Consider the following 21,478-nt stretch of genomic DNA (forward strand, 5'->3'; position numbering starts at 1 on the left):
CGAATTTCCTAAAACATATATTTTCAGAACTGTAGGGATTGCCTGTCAATTTATTTCAGCTTTAATAAAGCATAAGACGAAGGCCACTTAATTGTAGATTGTAGCTTACATATAACAATTACAAATATATTATTTCTAATCATATACGTAAGGTATTTTACTTACTTTGACTATATGACTCGTCTATGTCGCAATATTTTTTTCTGTTATGTTAGATTAGTATACTGTTGTATACTGTAAGTTGCAGATAGTTTGCAGTTTGCCATACATTGTACCAGTTACAATCGTTGCGCAATAAATCTGACTTGACTTGACTTGATTAGTACAGACAAGTTCAATTTTCTTCTTCCTTTAGACCATACTATATAGACCAAACCCATCTCAGGCTATAGCTGAGGAAGAAAAAGTCGAACCTATGTATCTTAGAGTAGTTTAAGGAGGCATGTTCTTATTTAGTATTAGAAGTCATGTATGTCATTTTCCCATTTGTATGCCTATAAAAGTTACCATCCATTACTTGAATTTACTACAACGGTTGCTAGACTCCTTGCATGCTCTAGAAGTCTGTCATATTGACCCAAATGCTCTTGTTGTGCCTAATAATGAGGATGAAATATTATCCTGCTAACAATGCCTTGCAGTGCAAAATCAGCACCAAGAAACTAGCAATATTGTTTTGCTATGATAGTTGTCAAACAAGGCATTCATCATGTGACAAACGCAAACCCCACAATGCACAGCACAATGTAAACATTCTTTATTATACAACCAGATGGCGTAGACCAATTAGAAGTCTCCCTTCATTATTCTCCTTGCTCACTCGGTAGTTTTATTCCGTGGTTGTAGCAAATGGCCGAGTATTGTGAGACCATATACATCTCAGAGAGGGCGATTTGCCTTTAGTTATAGCCCTTTAGTTTGACAGGATCCTTATAGCTAATCGTCAGAACAGAAGAAACAAGCTGAAACAGCAAAAGGCCATGTCTTAACACTCTTGCAACTTTTGCAGGCATCCATTTTCCGAGACAATCCTTCTTCATTTGGGGAAATCAAGACGTCAACGGTTTACAGTGAACGTAGATTTCTTTTCTAAATCGATCTGCATTTTGACAGCTAGTAAAGATTTCCTTTCTGACTTATATAAAAATGTTCTTTCTATACTACGATATGTTGTATAGAATAATTTATATCTTAAAATAGAATACTTTATCTTAAAGTTTTTGACGTCGTTCTTTATGCCTAATAGTGTATTTGTGAACTGAGTCCAATTTTCAAGGGAATTCAGGCTTTGTAGTAGCAGTTGTCCCAGCAGTGCACACAGAGACAGAAGACAAATATCCACACATGACCTAATATCGATCCATACGCATCGTTAGAGAGAACTCCAAAAGGATGACGCCAAACAACATGTGTGAAATATAAATAATGCGCAAAAATTGGAACCGTCGGTGTAAAAGTTGAACAATCTCCATTGTACCGGACCTTGCACAGGCCCCTTAGCAGCCGGGTAATTTCAAAATAACTCTTTTATCCCGCCGACAATCAATACGAAATGTTGGAGGTCACCTCACGGTGATTGTACTCTAACGAGATTAGGATCCGCTGGGGATACTCTGCACACGTCTGGGACTGTCTTCCTGGGAAATTGATACGTATCTGATTTTGGGAGCCGCGAGTTTGATTTCATACGTCGTTCCCAGGGGCCCGACGACGACATTCCGGGAAGAGGTAAGTCTCGTCCCCAGCGTGGCCTTATATTGTGCCGGGACGCGAGGACTTTATGAACAATACATCAAATATTAGCAATAAAAAATATTGTGTATCGAATAGCAAGGCAGAAAGTAAAGGAGAGTAAAGTAAATTAATAGGGTTTTTTCCTGACTACAGTAGCGTACGGTAACAATGATTAGAATGGAAGCAAGGGAACGTTTAACTTGTTACAGACGAAGCCAAATACTCACCTGTTTATTTGCTTACGATGAATATTATAAAAGGTACTGTTAACAAATCCGCAGTTGAACATTATTTGCGATTGACAGCACTTTCACATATCAAAATATTACTCGCATACATATTCAAATATTGCTGTTTAATTGTAGATATTTTATCAAGATGTTTGTGATATTGTTGAAATGTCAAATGGTATCTTATCCACATGAAAAAAATGTTGCATCCTGACTTAGCTTACATGCATTTTCGTACTCATTAAAAATTTCACATCTACATTATCTATCACAGAAAGTCACTACGACTTCCATATACACACGTTGACTCTAACGATACAATTTAGTAATAATTTACATCAATCAGACGCCTATATATGAATGGAATTGAGAGTTCTAATGGCTTTAACAATATGCACTAACATAACATAATATCAAATGCTACATTGACAAGTATTTTTCCCGCAATGTCATCCAAGACAAATACACAGCGCCGCCTGTCAGAATATTTTTGAACACATATTTGATTTGCTATTCTGTATATATTTCTTTCCGGATTGCGTCAATATTAGAATGTTTTAAGGGCTTAACGCTATTGTAATGAAATGGCAAAGGATACAGCTACATGTGGGTATATATGTTTTAGATATGTTTTTTAAAAGCCTATTTGAATGCTACTTAACAGACAGTTTCGAAGCGGTGATGATTCAGGATAGATAGAAAACTTCAACTAGTCTCCCGATGCCCCCTGTCAGTTTGGTATAAAATTGCACACAGCTACACTAGTTTTTAGACTTTCATAAGTAATCTCTTATACATTATAAATGCTATCACTCTGTTGTCTAATGTATATCTACCAAGCAAACGTTAACAATCATCACTCTTAATCTGTTTGCAGAACTGCATGTAGTACAAAGTATTTACACATTGAAATAGGTCGTGCCGACACAGTTTTAACATCAAATCGGCTTAATTTGCTCGCTTCCTGACTTGCATATCTAAAAGTAGCTTAAAAGCATATTTGCACTCATTACAAATTACACATAAGCCATTGCATTTGTACAATGTAAGAGGTCTGTTTCTTTACTTTCGCAATTCAATATCAGCTTGACACTATGAATTTTGTGAAAATTTACTGTACATATGTTATCCAATTCAAGAAGTCAAATATCCTGGACTTTTCTTTAGCATCTCAAGCATCTAATAAGAGTCAAAATTACTGTAAATGCATTAAAGTTTGTGGGGATTTACTTTCTCGGAAGCGGGGAAAAATGGAGTGTTCTGGGTGGTTTTTAGTTCGCGGTAGCGTCATAGACACAGTCACATACTGTAATGGAAACATGTTTGCTGTGGTTTTGAGTTCGCGGTGAATTGGCAACGCGAAAACCGCGAACATAAAACTACCACGAACATTTCTGCATTTACAGTAAGTCATAAAATTAAACTCCAAACTTGGAGTGGATGGTGTGAAGGACTATATCAGTTGATATTGAGATATCAATGCATAACAGTGCTTGACTGTTTATTTTAGCATTTTTTCCCTTTCAAATTCTGTTAGTCAGTTCCGTCACTTAGAATATTTTCCCTTTGACGAAGTACTAAATCATCTCTTTCCAGAGAGTCAGTTGGGACACTTCCATAAGAATCCTTAACAAGCACCTCCACTTCATCTTCCACAACTACTTCTTCAACATCTAAATCACCTGATGGAGATGGGGGTCCCAACCACTCGTGCAAATTAGCCCAAAACCTTTCCCTAGCCATAGGTTCAGTCCAGTCCAGATATGTACGCAAGGCAATTTTTTCTGGTATCTTACATTCTTCATACTTCACGACAACAACACAGTTTTTCATTTGGTCAAGTTTCCGTTGGTAAGTAAGGACTAATTCATGCATGCACCATCCACTCTTGATAAAGTTTTTGGACATTACCAGAATCACCTTACGGCTTTGGTAAATGGCATTGGCTATATTATCAAGTATTGGTTTACCTAAGATAAAATCACGAATATCGAGACATACACTGTAACCGTTACTTTCCAGATTGCCTAACAGGTCATCTCTAACCCAGGAAGCATCCGCGCTGCTGTACGAGATGAACACGTCATAGTGGTGACTTTCTTCACTAGATCCTGAATAAAATACACATTATCGCTTCAGTAGAATGTTGTCTTCAGATTGGTATAACCCAACTAAAAAAGGCAACCATTTTGGTTCTCCAAAATGAGTAACAAAAAAAAATAGATAAATGAAGCAATGTACTCACTTTCCATTTGCTCAATGTTCTTCAAGGTCACACGCACGTCTCTTTCAAAGACCATCTGATTGATCCATGGGGCAATATACTTAACAAGGAGTATGGTTATCATGACCGCATATATAGAGTTGCCCACTGTGCAAACAGAAGATAAGAGAGTATTCAACAGTTGCAAGTATACTGTCTAACCGTCACAACGCTTATGGCTAACTTGCTCAGTAGCAAATCAAGGAGACATTTAACACAAATTATCTACAATGACCTAATTAACAAAATTGAACATGCATCAAGGTTAAGGCAATTGGTGATGAAAATGATTGTGTCAATTCAAGAATTGGTAGGCTTTGATCCATGATACAGTGTGATGTCGACTGCAGCTGCAGTTGCCATAATGCAATCTTTTAACTGTCTATAATTTAATAATTCCTGAGTAGTTACTGACGCATGGACACAATGCCTTCTTTTTTCTTTAGTGAACAGCAAGCTGAGAATATGAAGCAACTGCATGTTTGGTGTAGAGAGAGGATCAAATATGAATTTTCAAAGTAAACAGTCATACGACATCCTCAGCAAGATATCTGTGCCTAGTGTTATATTCATGGTTTATTCATACATATACACATACATATACATATACATATACATACATGGACATACCAAACATTGCAGCCTGTTATACCTTGCTGTAAAACCGGCTGGATTAAGTTAGTTTTAGCCTTAGAATAACAACCTTGATATATGCAACATAACATACCTATCAGTAGCAATGAAGCAAAGCTCATCCTTCGAATGGCATCAGCTTGGATACGAATTTTGTCCTTATAGAATTCCTGATTGTTGGCCAACACTTTATTTCTGTTCAAGAGGTCGTTTACTGCGGAAAGAGAGAACAGTTTAAGTCTTGATGAATTCATGGCACAACAGAAATAGTTGTTTTTGGAAATCAATGTTGACTTGACTTCGACTTTATTGATGATGAGACAAGTCATTACATGGAACTGCCTGGACAGCTTTGGGCTGGTAGCAGCAGACCCAACAAATATGTGGACGAACTTACAAAGACTTCATCACAAGAAACATTACAATATAATACAATGATATAAAAATAACCAATAACTATAAATTTGTTATGCATCTACAGATATCGAAGAAATTTATCTATGCCATTTATAGCCTGCCTAAAAGATTGGAGTAGGTGGAAGGTATGTATGAGTTGATTTTAGATTTAAGATAAATCTAGATTAAGATTAAGAATGTTGCATATCAAGATATTAGGGAAAGCAAGCAATGAGTTGGAAACGCAAAATACAAGCTTATGTATGTGTAGGGTAAGTAGGATTCTTTAAGATGTCAGATATGTTCCATTTTCAAACAAAACATGTAATTGGTAATGGTTACATGTATGTGTACCAATAAGGATAATATACACAAAAACAGAAATTCAATTTTGTTACCTTGCTCCGTCAAGTTGTGAGGTTCAATGGAAAAGCTTTCTAGGGCCTCTAACGGAGCATTTGATATTTTACCATCGTCTTTGGAGCGACACTCATATGTTCCAAAAGCTTCTAGGTTGTCAGCATTCACATTGCACCATAGGAAGGGAACTAGCTGTTTCCCATCCCAGAACCTTTGACTAATAAGTGTCGCGAAGTTGTCGTCATCTCTAATCTGAAAAAAATGTACACGGAATGCAGACTAGAACACCTTCATTGTGTTATTCTTTTCTTAATGTACATCATTCAGTCCCACATTCAAGCCCACGGTGTCTCTCTCCCTCTCTAAGTATGTTCTAATTATGATAATCGGGCTAATGACCCGCTTTTCTTCAGTGTGAACGGTGCCATAATTCATGGTAGATTCCTAAAACAGCTTCATAAACGACAAATATAAATGTAAAAGCCAGACAGAGAGCGAGAGAGACAGAGAGAGAGGGAGAGAGAGAAAGAAAGAAATGGATTATAATAATTATACAATTATAATCTACACGTACCTGTACCCCGTTCCGATACCATGACAATTGTGATACTTCGTCCGTAGTAGTAAGGATATCTTTAGGAGAGTGACATGGCAGGTACATCAATGTGCCCAGCTTTATCTGCAGTCCTGCATGTGCATAAACATGTATCTTATTGAGACAGCACACACATGTACACGCACGTGCAATCTCGCTAACCCAAACCAACGGGTGGATTACAAAAAGTAAAAATGGATTCTGTAAGAATTAGGCAATAACGGTACAGATTGTATTGAAATCAAACTTACGGTTTAGACCTAGAGGTCTCCAAATTGTACTCGGGGTGATCTGGAATGTGTTATGGAAATAGAGACCCCTGAAAAACATCAATACAAACATCTTATATATTTATGCCAAAGTTTCCAATCATTTCTGCTGAAGCCGGCCAGAAGGGAAAAGAAACTACGAACAAAATTAATGTATATGCAGTAAGACGTTAAGAGGAAAGTACTGATTTCTTTCAAATTGGCACTTGCATTACACATACCTGTCAAAATAAGTTGAGTTTGCAGTAATGTCTATAGCACTTGGATCTCGGAGACCATCTTTTTCCAGAATGCAGTCGTAAATACCAAAGGAAGTCGGGTCCTTAACCTCAATTTCGAAGATTGCTGTGACAATGGCGGCTCCATCATCTTCTACTGGTATGACCTCAACGTCTGGCCTTAAAAGCTGCAATACACAAGTTAATAGTTAATTGGGCGTTGAATTAAAATCTTGTACGCATTAAAACCAACTAACAGAACACCCGAGTGATCATTCAATTGATGAACATTATGTGATTGCTTACAGCCGACTTTTACAACAAAGAATATATCAGGCACAACATATTTTAGTTTCTTTAGTCATATCAAAGATTGCATTGATCATGAATCCATGTTTAGGGCGTGTCTACTTTTGTTGTTATAGACAAAGACGTCACCGTATCAAAACCATTTGTAGCGACCGCAAAAGTACTTACTTCATTTCCTTGTGATGTAACGACAATTGCATAACGATCCACTTCTCTGTGCTCGATAAGAAATGCACAGCCGTGTTTAGTTGTTGTCCTCATCCAAGAGGGAACTTAAAAGAAAAGGTGGAAACAATTCTCTGTTATCTTTGCAAATTCCTCATACAATATATGTAGGATCAAGTAGGTACCGGCACGGTGTACTAGTAGTACAAAATTGTTTTTCTTGTTGGACCGGCCCAGAAACCGACTTGGGGGTTCATACTAGTCAAAAGCTAAATGCTAGTACATTGTATTTGACTTTTGACTGGTATGAACCACCATAGACTTGAAGGAACTTTTTTGATGAACTTAGTTCACCAACATTTGCGAAGAAATGCAAATAGTCCTCCTCAAATGACCTTTTATTTTACCAAAGAGATTGATTATGTCGAAGATATTCTTTTCATACAGTACATACATGGACCACTTCAGCATGAATGCTTGATATATATCATGACATGTCCAAAATACTTAGTATACATTTTGAACGAGTTATAGCCTCCGTAAATTTGGAGGTATGTACTTTACATTTAAAACAGTCACTATTGAAAAAAAATTGGTAGTAACTGTATTCATACGTGACTGATGAACCTCTTCAACAATGAAAACTCCTTAAAAGAATACTTAGAAAATGACACAGAAACTCTAAATAATTCATGTTTTTCGTTACATGTTTACATGACTCAACAATTTTTTAAACTTAAAATTCAATGGGATTTATGATTTTAAGCTCTCACAAAGAAAGTTTCAAATAAAATATCTATTTTGCATATCAATTTACAGCTAAGAAACAAAAACCTCTCCAGCAAGATTTCTGTAGTGTCACTGACACCAGTGTCACTGCATGGCTGTCTAAACGTCTGACCGTTTCCAAAATCATATCCAGTCGCTTGAGTAACTGATTTTTTGGCATATATTATTACCTGGTTGTCTAAACTTCATCGACCTAAAAGTTCATATAATTTGGCCCAAACATGGAAGTAGAGTGAGGCATTTATGTTCAAATGCAGGAAATTTAAAATTAAGAAGAGTCATGATCAAGAAACATTTAACAAAACATTAAATTACCTTTCCTCCCGCGTCTCTTTCCCCTATAACTTAATCATAATATATAAGATTAAAAGGAAAATATCTCAGTGTATCAAGATGGACATACCTGTATGTGGCTGCAGGACCGTAGGTGATTCGAATATCAACATGTTGGAAGACTCGGACCATGACTGATTCTTACAACCATGATGCGTTGGTCTTATCACGCACTGGTATTCTCCATAGACTTCCAGAGTTCTCTTCAATGAAAAGGATGCCTGCACTGTCCCGTCCGGGGAGACGGACGTTTCTTTTGAAGCAATCTGAAATAGAAAAAAAATCCACCTTAACCCTTGATTTTCAGACATACATATAGACAGGGCTTTTTTGGCCCACTTCCTGTAACTCGATCTGAAATATCATATATGACCACCAAATTCTAAGAGGATGATTTACACGTAAATGTAGAGATCATACAGGAAAACCTGTACTATGTATTGTACCTTACCAGTGTATATTGTATGTACTATGTATGTACTATGTATCTATGTATGTATGTATGAAAATCTACATTTGTAAGTATACAACACAAATTTAATAAAGAGTAGCTAGACCTTTTGACTGATCAAGCCAGATCCCTAATTATCATTGATCTTGGAGGCTGTGTAAGGTGGTTGCCTGTCGCAAAATTAGGGAGCAAAAATTACCACCACGGGGGCAACAGTTGCCACGGTTTTATTAGCCATGTTTAAGACTAGAGATGGCCTTCATCGTGCCGCTTTATACTTTCTCTGGTATTCTAAACTTTTACTATCAAAACAAGACAGGGGCGTTGACTGTCAATTCTAGTCCACCTTGCTTATCAAATTATTGTACGAAAAATGACTGCTATAAACATAACTATTGTTCAATGTCTTCCTCGTTATCTATCCGACCTGTTGTAAGGAAAAGCTGCCCACTTTTTAAATGTCCCAACATGTGTAGGTACATATTGTATCATACCTATTTGATGTAGCCAATAATGTAAATCATTTCTCTGTACTGTGTAAATCATTTCAAAAAGTTAAAGCGTACTGCTATAACAAAACATTACCCTTTCCGGTAATGTTTGTTACCTGCCCTGCAATATATAAAATCAATGGGAAAAAGGAATAAGATGACATTTCATTTTTATGGCTGTGATTAAGAGAGAAATTTTCCTGAACAATGTGGTAGGTTTGACTGAAAATTGAGCTGATTGATTTTTTGAACCATAATCGCATATCCTAATGAGAACGAAGCACACAAATGATTTTACACTCATTTTGATACTTGGGTACAATGACGTTATGTAATTTTCTTGGGTACACCAAGAACTACAGACAAATATCTCACCTCTTTATGATGATCCTTGCGAAGAACAACTTCCCATGTTTTCCCAATCGTACCAGTCAGACTAGCTGGCAAGGACCGTTTTTCAAAGAGGCAGGAAACGTGTGCTCCTTCAGCATTTGTAAAAGCTCTATGCGGTTTTGTCGCATAGGCTGAAACAAAAAAAAGAGTAGGGTATGGGTAGCTTAACGTGTGGCCCAAGGGCTATAGAAATAAAGATGAGCACTGACCCGTATGAACCTGATCATAACTTTCTGTTGACTTTAACTTGATATCACTTTTGGAAAACATTATGGAAAAATGTGAAAATACGTGTCTTATATTAGCGCGATTATAATGAATCTAAATGAAATATACAGATATTTGTTGAGCACATTTACCCTTCATCCTGTAAAATGGTGAGCACTTTTACCCTACATCCTTTAAAATGATTTGTAACATTCTCTAGTGACACCCAGAATTTTTTTATAACATTTCAAAATGCACTTAAGCTACGCATCGCAAGAGACACTTTTCCGCTGCCTACGGACGACATTCAAAACCCAGGACTGCCAAGTAGCCCCGCCCTAACATACGGCTTTCGAAAATTACATTGTGCATTCTACAGTAGTGCAAGCTTTCATCTCTGGCAAACATAGTCAATCTTAAAAACGACTGACATGTAAGTAACAAAATGTCAAAATGATAAATACCTTTTGGCTGATATAGCCTGAAAGAAGATCCAACATTCCAATTCTCAATCATCGACCCATCTTGACAATCGACAGCCATGGCCAATTGCTTCAGTACGCATTTATACAGATCATAATCCTTAGGGCCATCGATGGATATCTTCAACGTTGACTTGAATTTATGACGATCTGTTATAACAGATGTAGTTGATGTAACCTATGAAAATAAAATGTTAAAAAAGGTCCAATCACACCGGATTATTGCCTCTTTTAAAATTGGAGGTTATGTTTCAGCACGAGCATTCCTTTATCACTCTATCTGCATTAACATTTTGTATCTACATTTGTATGTGTGAACAAGGTAACTCGAGAACGTCTGGATGGATGTTCTGATATTTGTTTTGTTGGTAGGTCTTGGGATGTGACCAGGGGTACATAGGCGGCTGCACGACCATTATGAAATTCGTTCGAATCTTATGTGATACGCACGAATCACTATGTGACACACAGGATGATGATGATCATGAGCAGTTTTGCTGGTATCAGGAGAAAACTGGGGTGAAATGTAACTAAGGTCAAATCTTTCTCAGAGCAAGCAGTCCTTTGAGTTTGAGCAGATCAACACCCTGTTTATTTTGATAGTTATGAAGATGACCCTTGTGACTGTATGGTGAAGGAAAAAATTCAAAGATTAGAATTGGAAGCAGTACTTTCCTGAAGTGTGGTTTCAGTGTATTTTAACATGCTTTCATATGGAGAGGTCCCAGACTGAGTGTGTAATATCAGCCCTGTAAAACAAGCTTCTGCAGCATTAAATGTTAGTATTTTCTCAACTTACCACCCTGTTGTCCTTCAACAGCACCATTTCACATAAACCCGTATCACATGGGCAGCAGTCAACGCAGGCAACTTCACATGTCAACGTAGTTTTGCACATATTGGACAGCTTAGGGTACAAGATCTTAGGTCGACTATAAGGACCTGAAAAACAACATTTGAATATGTTGAAAAAGGAAACAATTTTCAGCTACTGATCAGTTCCACAATCTCATTCATTTGGCAAATGATTAAAAGCTTCAAATTCATTTTGTATGATTGTTAAGAATTCTAGAGGTTATTAATCCTTATGATTAGAATGAGATCTAGATACTTCATAAAAAGAATTAGTTGGTAATTATAACTTATGTTAAAACGTCCTCAAAATGTGTGATTTGGGGTTTTAACTGCATGTATGCATGACGTGCTAGAAAGGACTTGCAGTCCAATGTAATTGCATCTTCTATGTACAGTTCATAGACCTAAACAGTTGTAAACAGGGAGCGCTATCTAATTGTGTCAGTTAAAATGAACGTAATCACAGCCTATTACCCTTCTTTTAGGTCATAAGATAATTCAAACCAATTCCAGAATCTCTACTCACCTTTGAGTCTGGTTGAATGGATTATCTCTTTGTATTTATTGTTGATTACAAGATGACAGTTGTACACACCATAGTCCGAGTGTTCAATGTTGTGTATTGACAAGATAGAGCGGAAGCTCTTGGTCTTCTTGGTCTCTTGGTCTAACTGTCTTGAGCATAAATGGCGTATGTTGTCTGGAACATTCACAACGTCCTCTGTAATAGTAATGCGACCATCCGACGTGTTTGATACCTATAGATAAAAAGCCAGTACATATTTTCATGAGCGCATGCAAAGTATGCCACTGCAAGTTAAATGGATTTAGTACTTGATCTGATTTACTAAATTGAACTGCATGCAAATGTACAATGATTACAATTGTACCGACAAAATCCAACAAAATCACCAAATATTGATCATAGTAGATATGGAAAACTTTGAATTCCAATCATGATACAACCTTGGACCCTTTCATCAAATCGTTGTCTTTGAACCACAGAAGTTCCAACCCAACTCCAAGGTCATGGTTCCATCCGTGTGGCTGGGAGTATGGGTATGCACACCTCAATTCCTGGCTTTGACCAAGGGGCGGGGAGGTGCTTCCAACAGCAACAAAATAAATTGTGCGATCAGAAGACGATCCTGCAAGGTTATACAAAGAAAGATAATTATTTCGGGAGCCAATATTTTACATAAAACAACATCAGGCTTTTAGCTATCATATGGTGTGCAATTCCTTGCTGACCGAAACTCCACAAGGGCATTTTTTTATTAATTTTGAATGTTCCGAATATAGAAATAAACCGATACCCAATGGACTTAAAAACATGAAGTTTTCAAACAAAATATCCAGGTAACAGGTACGGTGAAAAATCATAAAATGTGGTCATTTTCTTCTGCCTCTACTGCAGATATACTAACATGTTTCGAGCACTTTATTACATGAGCAGAAATTCTGTTCCAAAATTTCAGGTCGTAATAAGATTGTGTTTCATGTCATAACACGCCGACCCAAAATACATACTCCTGGTTTAAAATGGACAAAAAATTTCTACAAGACCAAACCGACTTTATTTTAGGGATGACATCCGCGTGAGAATTACGTTTTTGCCTGTTCTAAATAAAACAAACGGTGGCCACATGTCACCCCATGGTATACCTCACAAGGTCAATCAGAATTCTGTTCTTGCCAGTGTATCTGCTCCCCGACGCGTCACATGGCCAGGGCATTTGGCCATAGAGCCCCTGTTCCCCTCTTTGAACAAGAATGGCTATTAAATAATTCATTGAAACGGCGATGATTATATCTCAAAGGCTTACCGGAAGTGAACATAAAACAAACAAAGCCTAAGCTGATGGCCCGGATTCGGCGTGGGTTCGAATTACGGGAGGCAGAAGACTGTTTCTACTCGCCTCTTACACTTGGGTTTCTAAGCCAATGAGCAACAGGCAAGCTATCGAACTCGGGGATTCGCGGACAAATCTTAGAAAAGAGGTAGAAGTGTAACAGTGGGGTTCAAGTGCCACTAAAGGAGTAGGAGGCGTTGTTGGTCAGTCCATACTTGGCTTGATCAAGGAGCTTTTATCCTGATAAAAGCTCCTTGGCTTGACTGTGCATATTCGAATCGGCCTAGAGTACACTGGAAAATAGAAAGGACGGCTAAACTCATTTTCCTTTATTTCTTTATTCAGATACCCTTTAGCCCTATTTAGGGCTAGTCTACCAGGGTTCGGATGAAACGATACAATGAAACATTCATAAACAAACGCAAATCTATACACAAATATGCATACATATATACACATATATATATACGTATATATATATACATATATATATATATATATATATATATATATATATATATATATATATATATATCACAGATCAAAAGAAACATACACAATCATAAAAAACTATTGACTAGAGAAGACATTGTACATCGCCTTTCTAAAGCGTGAGATGTTGGGCAGGGATTTGATGTATGGTGGAAGGTCATCATTCCATAGACTGATGTCACGGTAGAGAAAAGTTCGCTTTTTTTTTAGTTTGTTTTTTGGCTTAGGTAGTTTAAAACTGAAGGAATTGGATAAAAGTGTGTGGGTAGAATGGACAGGAAGGATGGAACTGTAAATGTTCTGAAAAAACATAGTCAATGTGCTGATGGTGAATCTTTCTCTTACCATGGGACAACCCAAAACCGAATGCATTTGCTTAACAGGTGTTTTTGGCATACTACATGTATACCCCGTAGAGTCTGCTTTGAGCTAAAATTATAACGTTACTGCATTGTTCAGGGTTAAAGAACGCAGCCCCTGTATGCGTACTTTGCCCTTGGATTTTCACGTGGTAGGACTTTGTCCAGCTGCTCCACTTTGTCCTATGTAGGACTTTGCCCAGTAGGCTCCAATTGGGCAAAGTCCTGCCGCGTGAAAATACTACCGGGTGCAGACGATTACTCCAGCGGCAGAAAGCTTTATCTGCCCCGTAGAGAGGTTACACTAGCTTCGTAGGCCGTCCAAGCCCGTAAGGACTGGATTCCATGTCAGACGAACAAGAAACCCAGACCAACATCGAGAACTCTTTCGTGTTCCATGTAACATTCGTAAACTTATTTTGATAGAGAATTGCCATCGAAGGCTGGCGATTTGCCACCACCACCTCCTTAAAAATTAACTGCCAAGCAGGCTAGCTGGTTTGTTACAGCGTAAATGTGACTAGTACCGGTAACATATCTTACCGTCCTTCCCCGGTGGACAGATGGCCCTTCTTAGGGCTGAGGCTGAGCCGATCCACAGCAGTATAATCGGACAGAGTGCCCGGTACGTCGTACCTGTAATGCCGACCATCTTGTTGACTCCGCTGAACAAATTCCCCAACCGCTCAGATTGGACTAACCTATTTTACGGCAGGTACATACTGCCCTACAAATGTTTTTCATGCATACCCTTCAGAGCAAACAATAAATCACACACACAAAAAACATTGATATATATTAAAAACACTAATTACCAGACTGCGACACGTTCACTTTACAGCAATGAATATGTTTTGTAGTATTTATTGTCCTAAATATACATCATCAAATGGGGTGCGCGTGGTAAGAATAGGTCATCGAAACCCTTGACATGTCCCTATTACGTGTGTTTGGCTAAACTCTCCAAGCAGAGTGAGGAAGATTGTGAGCTTTTCTCATATCTCAATTTTTCTACCCAACGGGTTAAGTACAGGTCGCAACAAGGATTTTTTTTTTATTGAGATTGCGACAGAGTAATACAGAGGGTAACCCAGATAACAATGTTGATACTGGGTGTCATAAACATTACTGTATCGTAAGGATCAGTAAGTGTCGGTGTCAGTGTCTCTGTGGGTGAGCGTTTGTATTTCCGGATATTTGCCAGCGCTTATTTTATCAACCACGGGATGGATTGCAAAGAAGAAGATTAGAATTCGTTGCACGTAAATTGTAAAGGATACAATACACCTACTGTATTTGCCTTCCGATGCTTTATTTAAAGTAATTAAAATCTCGCTATATGCTACCATCAACGACTCCATTGTCAAGCATTATCATTATTATATACAATCATTATATTTGCATTAAATATATCTGAGAAGGTTATCTTGCTGATAAATTTCCTCTGTCAAAAGTATAAAATCTCTAGGCTTGTAAATAGGTACAGACTTTGGTAATCAGGCCTCAGAAGAAATTTTTCATTGGCACAATAATAAGTATGAATTCATTTTTGTCTTTTTCCAAATTCAGTCTACTTAAATAAGGCAACAGTAGAAATTCCTCATTGATCATGCTAGTAACGTCCAAATCTACATATCTAAATTTATGTTACAATTTTAACCCACGTTCATATATTCATTTCTATCCATCTTCCTTTTGAACCGTTTATTTCATGTGTACAATGTTCCTATCATGTAGCTCGATTAAAGTATTATTTGTTTTCTATGTAATAATGCAAACCAAGTAGTAAGTTACAAAATTCAAATACTTATACGTAGGCCTGAATCCAAGTTATCTGCATGGCAATTTCTTATTCATCCGTCTTATTTGTTTTCTTAACCTGTTTCCAAGTACCGAACTAAAACTCCTCTATATATATATAAGGGAAAACTCTAGGGAGCCAAAAGTTATAGTCTGTGTCTGTTTCATTTCTTTTCGGATCTAAAACCTAACCACAAATAAACCGCGTTACCATAGCTTGTCCAGGAAAGAAAAAAAACTGACGTTCTGCAGCGATTATACAGTGAAACAGAATCTAATCATTTCTTCCATAAAATTAGCCGCATACTACATTTCATTACAGGCCAGGCATGCAGTTAAAGAAATTTCTGATTAATGATGCTTTACAACTTAAAAAGTTCACTTAATTTTTTCAGTGTGTGTGTGTGTATTTCTCTCTGTGCGTATGTGTGTGTGTGTGTGTGTGCGTGCGTGTGTGTGTGTGTGTGTGTGTTTTGTTATTCTGCAAGTCAGAAATATCTCACAATGCACCATGCACCTTTCTCACGCGGCGGCCATGATAGACCGAAACCGAGGCTAATGTGGCAATCAACATACTGTCCATCATAATTAGCAGTTCAACCAATGATAGCATGGCAATTAGGACATCGGCCAATGTGACGACGGCTGCATGTCCGTGTGCCATCTCTTATTATGTTTTTTTTTTTAGGCATTGCCTCCCAAACGGGTAACTCTTGTAGCTGCCTAGGCCTGCTTGCAAATAAAGGATCTAGTGGCCCGTTCATCGCACGACACGTCGTACCATTGGTCAGTTCCCCAGACGTTCTTCATCGTTCATATTAAACGATACTCAAAACAATAGTTCATTTCTTTCGTAAAGTATTGGACTCCCACTGGCATTATAAAATCCTCAAAGGCTAACTGCCTCTGTATGATTGATTGTAAAACTTAGTTTAAATATAGACTGTTCTCTTTTTTGCTCGTTATTTTCTTCGACCGGTAAGCCCCAAAACGTGTGAATGTCATATGCATGGTGATGTACAACTCTGTACTACAATTAATGTTGACTGTAGGAAGCAGTAACTGTTTACAAATGGAATGACAATGAAACAGGGGCATGGGACGTCACTATCTCATGTCTGTTTATATCTGTTCATAACTATGGATTACAATATGAAACATTTCAACCAAAAAATGCATATTAATGTGAATATATTAACAAAGCAATCAATTAATAACCAGATATTAGGCACTATATAGTAACATAATTCTTGTTTTTTTTAGCCAGTCACCAATAATACCCCACACAAACATTGAACTATTAGATTTGTATTTTGCATACTAGAACCATAACTTTAGTCTTCTACCACTTAAATCTGAGCTAAGAAAGGCAAGCAGCTAGCTTAAAAGATCTACACGGACTTTAGCTTTATGTCGGTTTTTAGCTTATTCTATTTACTTGTCCCAATTCTTGTGTTGAAATAAAGGCATCATTTACTTGTAAGGTTATGTAGCAACACGGACTAACATTTTATGCTAATACAGCACATGTATAACTAAAGCATTAACGTTACAATCCAGCATTGTCATTTTGGCCTGTATTGAACATTGGACTTGATGTCACACATTTTACGATAACCATTTTTTCTAAAGCATCCTCGTTTTCACAGCTCACTCTCTTCTTCGTTTTCGGTTAACACCTGTTCACCCATCCATACAACGGCCTTTCCCCCCATCGCCCCTATCACACCACCGACAATAGGTACAGGTATCAGTGCCTGTCCTATGGTACTACCTACAAGAACAGCTGAACCAGTAGCGACGCCCTTCGCAGCATGCCCAGCCAGCTCTAGATTATACTCCGTTTCGGAGATCTCCCCCTTTTCAAGTTTCTCTTGAGATTCTGATCTGTGATTTACAAAGTTGTATGCTTCCTCTGCCAGGGTTAAGCCTATTCCCACTGGGCCCTGAGTTGTTATTATGTTTTTAGCGAAAGAAGTTCCGCCTTGGTTTACAATCGTCTTCGTCGTTTCACTCGCAAAAACTGTAGTGCCCTGTACCACAGACGCCCCTATCCCAGACGTAGCCGCTTCAAGTACAAATTCTACTGCTCCCTCTTTAGCCACTTGTTTGGCACCTTCCCTCGCTGTTTCTTTAATCACAGTCTTACTGCCCTCTTGCACTACCTTCTTAGCCCCTTCCTTGGCCCCTTCCCTTAAAGTATTCTTCACTGTTTCTTTGAATACAGCTTTAGCGCCCTCCTTAGTCGCTTCACTACCTGCAGATTTGGCCCATTGCTCCGAAGCTGCAGACATGAGGTTTTTCATTTGCCCCCTTACGCTATCTACAATTTCATTATCGACTGCTTTTTGCAATTTATCAACTACCCACGCACTATACATACCAGCCAAGTACATAAAAGTATGGCCGCTGCCCTCCCTTTCATTTTGTGTTCTTGGATCTGGAAAGTAAAGATTGGATATATTTAGCACAAGAGATTGTTTCAAATCATCACAGCGTCTAACCACACATTGTGTTTAATGCAAAATACAGGTTAAAAATATGTTAGAGGTTGAAGTAAAAAAGATAGTTTAGTGTCAGTTTGTACCACAGTGCCCCCCACAAACACACACACACACACACACACACACACACACGGAACATAAATAATTAAACAGCATGTCTTGTGCACATTTATTGCCATAAACTTTAATTTTCGTTTCAGCAAACAGCCCGGCCAGGCCCCGGGAACGAAATGCGACATACGCCAAAACTAACAAGGATGATAGGCTATGATAGGTGAATTCGAATTATTTCAAAATCTTACTCACCAATCAGTGTGAAAATGGAGACCAATGCCCCTTGTTCCATCTTTAACGTCATATCATCGTTGACGTTGGCGGCTAGCATACAGTGGTACTCATCATAATCGGATTTCTCAACGTTGCGAATGGACAACACAGAAAGGAAGAACGTGTTTTCGGAACCTTTCACAACGTCGTCGGTAATGGTGACTCGACCGTCCAACGTGTTTGACACCTAGAAACAAGACATCACATAGAATATCTCCATTGTGGATATACAATAGATTAAAAGTTAAATGTTTTCTTGTAAACGGCGTCAGATTCAAGTGTCCAGCTCTAAAGAAATCCATCCAAGGTCACCGCAATAATTCTTGAATAATATTTGCATTTAGTTTGAATAACAAAATATCTGACTAATTAACGTTATAGTTATAATTTTTAAGTAGAAAATAAAATTTTGAATGTATTTGAATTCATTTTCATTTTTTGAAACATTTTGGCTATTGTCCCTGGGAACTAGGTGCTAATCAGACCTAGTATATCATTTTTCACATTCTGAATATTTTCAAAGCTTGACGTAATAATGGAAATATGCAGAAAGTTGAGATAACTTTTAATGTCTAAAAATATCCATTATTACAGAAAAATAATTACAACGAAATGAAAGTATTTGTAAATGATAACTATAACAACCTTCTTCAACTTGGAATGAACTCTACTCGAAAGTACAAAGGCATATTGCATGCCAAAATCTTTATCTGCAAGAAAAATCCTTATTGTCTGTATTAACTTTGTAAAAGAATGGACATCTATGATCTTACCAGCTCGTTTCCTTTGAACCAGAACAGTTTCAATCCCGCGAAATGGGAGAAACGACATGTCATTTCTTGGCTCTGACCAAGAGTCGGTAACAAGGTGCTCTTTGATTCTGTAATGTAATACAAAAGCAATCTTTAATAAAAAGTATGTTGATGATTTGTATGACACAGGATGCGATCAGAACGTATATGTCTTATCAAAAAGGGAATTATGGGAGTGCCCACTGGACGCGCGAAGTGTAAGATATTTATATTTCAGCCATACATAGTATGGTGAAATATATTGTATTCGTAATGTTTCTTTCTTTCTTTCTTTCTTTCTCCTGTCAAATCTTCAAAGTGATTCATCTCCGCCGTTCCTGGACCGAATGACCTGAAATTCGGCACAAGGGTAGAGTGGGCCAATACCTTGATGCTTTTTTCTCATTATTTTCATATCTGCCTCTAAAATGATTTTATTGAGATTTTTTGGTCAATTTTAGACCAAAACTGTATATTTTGGCCCCTGTACCCTGGTATTACAACCAAATGAGCTGAAATTTGACAGAGATGTGCCTTGATAATGCCCCCATATAAATTCGATAACACTTTCGGTGTACAGTACAACAAAATGCTTATTTTTGCGATTTTTTGACCAATTTTTGACCAAAAAAGGACACTCTTGGCCCCTGTACCCTGGTATTACAACCAAATGAGCTGAAATTTGACAGAGATGTGCCTTGATAATGCCCCCATATAAATTCGATAACACTTTTGGTGTACAGTACAACAAAATGCTTATTTTTGCGATTTTTTGACCAATTTTTGACCAAAAAAGGACACTTTTGGCCCCTGTACCCTGGTATTACAACCAAATGAGCTGAAATTTGACAGAGATGTGCCTTGATAATGCCCTAATATAAATTCGATAACACTTTTGGTGTACAGTGCAACAAAATGCTTATTTTTGCGATTTTTGGCCAACTTTTGACCAAAAAAGGACACTTTTGGCTCCTGTACCCTGGTATTACAATTAAATGACCTGAAATTTGGTATAGATAGGTATTAGATACTTGGTAACAAGATTCAAGTAAAATTTTTGACATAAACAACTTTAAAATGATTAATTTTGGCACTTTTCTGAGGGGAAATTTGTTTTCTTTTGGCCTCCTGACGTGACCTTCCGTGACCCCGCACAGAGACACACCTGTGCGCGTCAGCCGGAGAGTTAATTGAATCAAAGACCTAGCCAATCAGCGAAGGGGAGGCCAAAGGCTAATTAGTATTCATAAGCGGGGCCTCATGATCCCATATATAGCAGTGTTCCCGCCAGGGGGAGCGAAGCCCGCCTAAGGCTCTCGCATTTTAGACTATTCAGAAGGCTTTATATTGTATCAGTTCTTAGGGGCATATCTATGATAATCGCAGCAGTCACTTAACTTCTCTTCAGGAGTTTAGCGTAACACTATTTCAGGTCAAACCGTCAAAGGCAACTAAAACAAACTTTAACGTTACTGAGTTCAACAGTACTTATAACTTGTTATCCGAAGTTGAAACGCTAGCGATGGTATTTTCGCTGCGCTGTTAGCTCCGTGCGACTGTTGTTGACGGTCTTATAGCGGTATATTTTGCACCCCTGTACCCTGGTATGAGTAACATTTGGTATAGATAGGCATAAGATAGTTGGTAAAATGATCCAAGTAAAATTTTTGGCATAAAGTACTGTAAAAGGCTTAATTACAGCACTTTTTTTAGGGGAAATTTGTTTTCTTTCGTTCTCCATGCCATGACCTTTCGGACGTTCACCCCACAGAGCCGACATCTGTACCTGCGTCTAGCCGGCAGGAAGAGTTACAGTAATTCAATTAATGGTTCAGCCAATCAGCGAAGAGGAAAGCGAGGGCTAATTAATATTCATAAGCGGGACCACACAATACGTTAACTTGAAGACTCAGGCCGTACAGACTTCTCGCCAGGATTTTTTCAAAGCGTCGGACAGGGGTCCGGGGGCCGCCGAATGTCCCTGGCGGGGTCCAGGGGCAGGGCCACTGTGGGGGGGACCCAGGTGGGTGAAGCCCCCCCGGAAGCTCTTGCATTTTAGACTATTGAGAAGGCTTCTTTTATCAGTTTTTTTAGGGCCATATCTACGATAATCGTAGCAGTCACTTACTTCTCTTCAGCAGTTTGACTTTAAAATATTTCGGGTCAAAGCTTCAAAGAC

The 21,478-nt window shown here is 38.0% G+C and overlaps 2 protein-coding genes across 2 annotated transcripts in view; both read right to left on the reverse strand.

The window, feature by feature from the left end:
- Nucleotides 1–7,094: 7,094 nt before the first annotated feature.
- Nucleotides 7,095–14,529, reverse strand: LOC118403484. The gene is made up of 8 exons (XM_035802207.1): nucleotides 14,421–14,529; nucleotides 12,140–12,321; nucleotides 11,700–11,931; nucleotides 11,118–11,260; nucleotides 10,301–10,496; nucleotides 9,612–9,760; nucleotides 8,365–8,560; nucleotides 7,095–7,279 (listed from the first exon to the last, which is right to left on the reverse strand). The coding sequence occupies exons 1-8, from the start codon at nucleotides 14,527–14,529 to the stop codon at nucleotides 7,095–7,097; spliced, it is 1,392 nt and encodes a 463-aa protein (XP_035658100.1).
- A 2,440-nt stretch (nucleotides 14,530–16,969) lies between these two features.
- Nucleotides 16,970–21,478, reverse strand: part of LOC118403973 — an 8,813-nt gene continuing 4,304 nt past the window's right edge. Inside the window, exons 2-4 of the mRNA XM_035802876.1 lie at nucleotides 19,282–19,388; nucleotides 18,488–18,695; nucleotides 16,970–18,117 (exon numbers count right to left, since the gene is read on the reverse strand). Of these exons, the coding sequence (XP_035658769.1) occupies nucleotides 17,321–18,117; nucleotides 18,488–18,695; nucleotides 19,282–19,388 (1,112 nt within the window). The 3' untranslated portion in view covers nucleotides 16,970–17,320. The remainder of the gene's footprint in view (nucleotides 18,118–18,487; nucleotides 18,696–19,281; nucleotides 19,389–21,478) is intronic.

The sequence above is a fragment of the Branchiostoma floridae genome, chromosome 16, assembly GCF_000003815.2.
Source record: "Branchiostoma floridae strain S238N-H82 chromosome 16, Bfl_VNyyK, whole genome shotgun sequence".
NCBI lineage: Eukaryota > Metazoa > Chordata > Leptocardii > Amphioxiformes > Branchiostomatidae > Branchiostoma > Branchiostoma floridae.

What these genes read in the sequence shown, in the direction of transcription:
- LOC118403484 (XM_035802207.1), bottom strand. Translation starts at nt 14,529, where the DNA reads ATGGTCGGCATTACAGGTACGACGTACCGGGCACTCTGTCCGATTATA. An exon ending in CAGGCTATATCAGCCAAAAG is followed by an intron (nt 9,761 to 10,300) that starts GTATTTATCATT and finishes TTTTTGTTTCAG; the next exon opens with CCTATGCGACAAAACCGCAT. An exon ending in GCAAGGATCATCATAAAGAG is followed by an intron (nt 8,561 to 9,611) that starts GTGAGATATTTG and finishes TTTCTATTTCAG; the next exon opens with ATTGCTTCAAAAGAAACGTC.